Below are 4087 nucleotides of genomic sequence, written 5' to 3' on the forward strand. Positions count from 1 at the left end.
AAGCTGCTTGGTTCAATCTAGGAAGACCAATAAACAAGCCTGGGAGTACCAGGAAAATCAGGAACCACTCACTCATTCCTCCACCCTTAATTTGCATATAAATTCTATAGGACAAAGTTCTTGCATTCACTCTCATGATTTGACTTAATTCAACCCCCTGCTTTCTGAAACGTTTTTATTTAAAACTGTGAAGAGAGATCTGGACAAACAATTCAAAAGGTAATGAACTTTTACCTCAGTTAACCTAAGTACATCTCGGTTAACTGAAATACAGAGAACTAAAATCTCCTATACCAGGTGCAGAACTCTGGGCAGTCTAGGCAAAATGTCTTCTCACAGAAGCAATGTACCTGAAGAGCTCTGTGTAATTTATCTTCAGTTCAGATTTGTTTCTCTTGCAATGTTTACCTACAAACTCAGTTTCCAGAATACACTCAAGCTGATTTAAGTTGGAGGGCACAGATTTACCAAGATTTTAACGGGATCACTTCCTTAGTTTAGCCAGTTAAGGTTAGTAGCCAAAAGAACATATGCAAGTGGTTTTTGAGGGACCCACCAGGCACAGGGGAAATTTACAAAAGAGAAAAGGGCCGCAGGGCCAAGCTTTGGCTTCTGTAAACATAAATCACCTACGCACTGGCCTGGCTACCGAAAACAATGTTCCTCCGGAATAGGTGTCCAGGTGGCTAATTGACTTTCTGGAGATGAGAGTTAAAAACAAACGCTTACGCCCACCAGACACTACACAATTTTACCTGTCACCAAGAAAAGGGCACGTCTAATCCAACAAAAAAAAAAAAAAGTCGTTTTCCCTTCAAGGAGGGCAGCGGTTTGGAGTCATTTGCAGGGGATGGGATTGCGGGGGGGGGGGCGTGGAATAAAGGAGCGCTAAAAGGAGAGGCAGGGCCCCACACAGGCCACTGCGGAGAGAAGACGGGGGAAGAGGGGAAGATGTCTCACCGGGGGACAAAACCGAGTGCAAAACCGGCTGGAAGAAGGAAGGTTCCCCCCAGGAGACGAGCTGGGGTGTAGATAAAAAGCGCTAACGGCTGGTTACCTTGGGATACAGGGGAAAGGGACAACGGGAATACAAAGGTCTACAGAGATGTGAGGAAAGGAAAGGATGAGGCAGGGTCTCGGGTAAGTGCGAACCAGGGAACAAGACAGACAAACAGCGGGACTGGGGCCTCCCAGGGCCAAAAGGCGTGGCCAGGAATCCAGATCAAAACGATGGTCTTTTTGAGACGCCAGGGGAAGTGCGCGGCAAACCCCTCCTTCAAGACCCCGGGCCAGACCCGTCCGAGGAGCCCAACTGCGAGGCACCTCGAGGCCGAAACGCGCTCGGAGGGCTCTGGCCTCGCCCGCGGGGCCCTCCGCAGGGCCGGCTGCCCAGGCCCCCGCCCCCGCCCCCACCCCCGCAGTGCTCTTACCTCCACACCTGCCCCATCTGCAGCAGGTGGATGACCGACTGCCAGATCCACACGGAGAGGCGGCACAGGCGCTGCGCCCCCGGCGTGGCCGTGCCCCCCACGCCCGGGCCGCCGCGGGCCGCGCCGTGACCGTAGCCGGCCCCCATCATGGGGGGGCCCCGGCTGCTGAGCCCCTCCACGGCGCCCAGCCCGCCGCCCGTGTAGTCCTGCACGAACCAGCGGAAGCTCAGGCTCTGCACCAGCAGCGACGGCACCAGCACGAAGAAGAGGGTCAGCCCGAAGAAGACGTAGTCCCCCTTGCGGTAGTAGTCGAGGGCCAGCCACAGGTCGGTGCCCACGTCCCCGAAGAAGACCAGCAGCGCCAGCACGATCCACAGGCAGTCGAGCCACGGCCGCTCCACCTGCGGCGGCGACGGTTCCGGCCGAGCGGCAGGCGTCGGGTGGTCGTGGTCTGCGCCGGCGGCCGCGGGCGGCTGCAGCGGCTGGTCCCCCCCGTCGGCGGCGGCGGCGGCGGCGCTGCGGCGCGGCTTCCTGCCCAGGAGGGAGCGCAGGCAGGCGGAGCGGCAGCCCCAGTAGCACGAGGAGGTGTTGCAGCAGTGGCAGATGTGCAGCGAGCTGCTCTCGCCGGGCTCGCTGCCGTCGCCGCCGCCGCCGCAGCCGCCTCCCCCGGGCTCCCCGTCCTCCTCGCCGCCGCTGCCCACCGCCTCGTCCAGGTTGTGCAGCTGGGCGAAGCCCACCCCCACGCCACCGCCATCGGATTTCGCCGCCATCTTGACTCTCTTCCCAGCTCCGGAGGTTGGGGGGGGAGGGACGGGTGGGGGGGGGAAGAAGGCAGGGAACGGGGAGGGGGGGAAACGAATGGAGAGGAAGGGGGGCGGGGAGGAAGCGGGGGAGCAAACGAACGAGGGGGGAGTGGGCCAGGGAACCCCCTCCGCTTCCGGGTAGTTGGCGTCACTTCCGGGCGAGCCCCCCAATCGCACGGCGCCCGCAGCTCCCCAGCCCTACCCTCCCGGCCAAGATGGCCGCCCTCCTGTGCCTCAGCTGCTGGGCGGGGGACCGGGGGGTTCTCCCCGCCAGGGCTCCCCTTCCCCTCTTCCGTTGACCCCGAAACCCATCAGGTTGACCCCTCGGCGTTTCTGAATCCCGCTGGGCCGAGTGATGCGGTCCAAAGTGATCCCTGGAGGGGGCAGTGCCAGACGTTTTGGGGTCCCCTTCCTCAGCGTCGCAGCTCACAGCTTTGCTCCTGGAGAAACGCCCCCTAACACGCTCCCGGCTGCTGGCGGAGGGGCGGGACATCTGAGGGAAGGGGCGGAGCTAGTGCAAAGCAGGTGATTACGTGTCACTTCCGGGAGATAGGATGACCTCATTGAGTAGTTAGGCACCCCCCCCAACATCAAAATGGCTGTGTCTCACCTCTTTGGTTGTTTGAGGTTTTTTTTTTTCCCTTTCAAAATTCTCTTACTCTTTTCTTATTTGGGGGGGTCTTGAGAAATTACATAAGTCAGTTTAGATTCCCACATACAACTTACTGATTCTCACTTGTATTTGGACACCTTCCCTCCTCTGTTGACCCCCTGATTTTCTTGTCACTGACGACTTTACCATCTTTAGTAATAAAGTTTCCATCATTCCCTTAAGAAAACTCCAAAGTCCAGTTGAAAGTCAGCCTATGCGTCTTGAACGTCGGAGCGAAGATTGAATTGGCATTAGTGACCTTGAATATTCTCTTCATCACTGGAATGTATTTCTACCAACTTTTTAAGTACATGATTTTAAAATTATGTGACCTTAATTTGTAAAATTCAGAACTAGCCAGGGTTTAAGCTATATCAATTACTTGTTCAAGTTATTTGAATGTGTGAAGCCTGCCTTTTAGAATTTTTTTGGTGCTAAAACTGTATCAGTAAACATGGCTTTAAATGAGTGAAAATGTTATCAATGTGCGATATCATTAAAACAGGTGCAAGGTACACTACTTAATCTTAACAAATTACAAAAGCGAAGCACCACTGAGTGGATTTAAATTACAATGATCTTCTAGTGAAAATATATTTGAAGCCAGACAAAGCAAACTACATGGTTACAGTTGTTACTGATCAAGTGAAAGAAACATATTGAAGTAAAAAAAAAAAGAAAAAAAAATGTTTTAAACCCTGAATTCTCTCCTTAACCTCACCAGATTGTCATACTCATTTTTTCTGATTCTGTCTACTCTCTTCAGTGAAACCTAAGAATACCATAATTTTCTTTGGAATGCTGAGGACAAATTAGGTAGTATTTGCACTGAAGTTCTGTGGAAGAAAGGTGCCTTTGAAATTTTCAGTATTATTTTGAGGTATATGGTATTTAACACTATAGCACCTAGTTAATTGGGTGGCAGGGCAAACAAGGATTCCATATTTTAGGACACAACTTTTCATGAGTATTTATGTTAAGGTAAATACTATAAAGACTTTATAGAAAGTACTCATAGAGGGCCGCCTGGATGGCTCAGTGGCTAAGCGTCTGCCTTCGGCTCAGGTCATGATCCCCAGGTCCCGGGATCGAGCCCTGCATCGAGCCCTGCATCGAGCCCTGCATCGAGCCCCGCATCAAGCCCTCTGCTCGGGGGGGAAGCCTGCTTCTCCCTCTCCCGCTCTCCTTGCCTGTGTTCTCTC

At 53.7% G+C, this 4087-nt stretch overlaps 1 protein-coding gene across 2 annotated transcripts in view; it reads right to left on the minus strand.

Moving 5' to 3' along the window:
* The window catches only part of XKR6 (XK related 6), a 308257-nt gene extending 306018 nt beyond the window's left edge, over nucleotides 1–2239 (minus strand). For both annotated transcript variants that reach the window (XM_035022667.1, XM_035022666.1), the window contains exon 1: nucleotides 1431–2239. In XM_035022667.1, the coding sequence (XP_034878558.1) occupies nucleotides 1431–2200 (770 nt within the window). In that variant the 5' untranslated portion in view covers nucleotides 2201–2239. The remainder of the gene's footprint in view (nucleotides 1–1430) is intronic.
* Nucleotides 2240–4087: the final 1848 nt, after the last annotated feature.

This window comes from Mirounga leonina, unplaced genomic scaffold (genome assembly GCF_011800145.1).
Source record: "Mirounga leonina isolate KUSES-001 unplaced genomic scaffold, KU_Mleo_1.0 Mir_176, whole genome shotgun sequence".
Classification (NCBI taxonomy): domain Eukaryota; kingdom Metazoa; phylum Chordata; class Mammalia; order Carnivora; family Phocidae; genus Mirounga; species Mirounga leonina.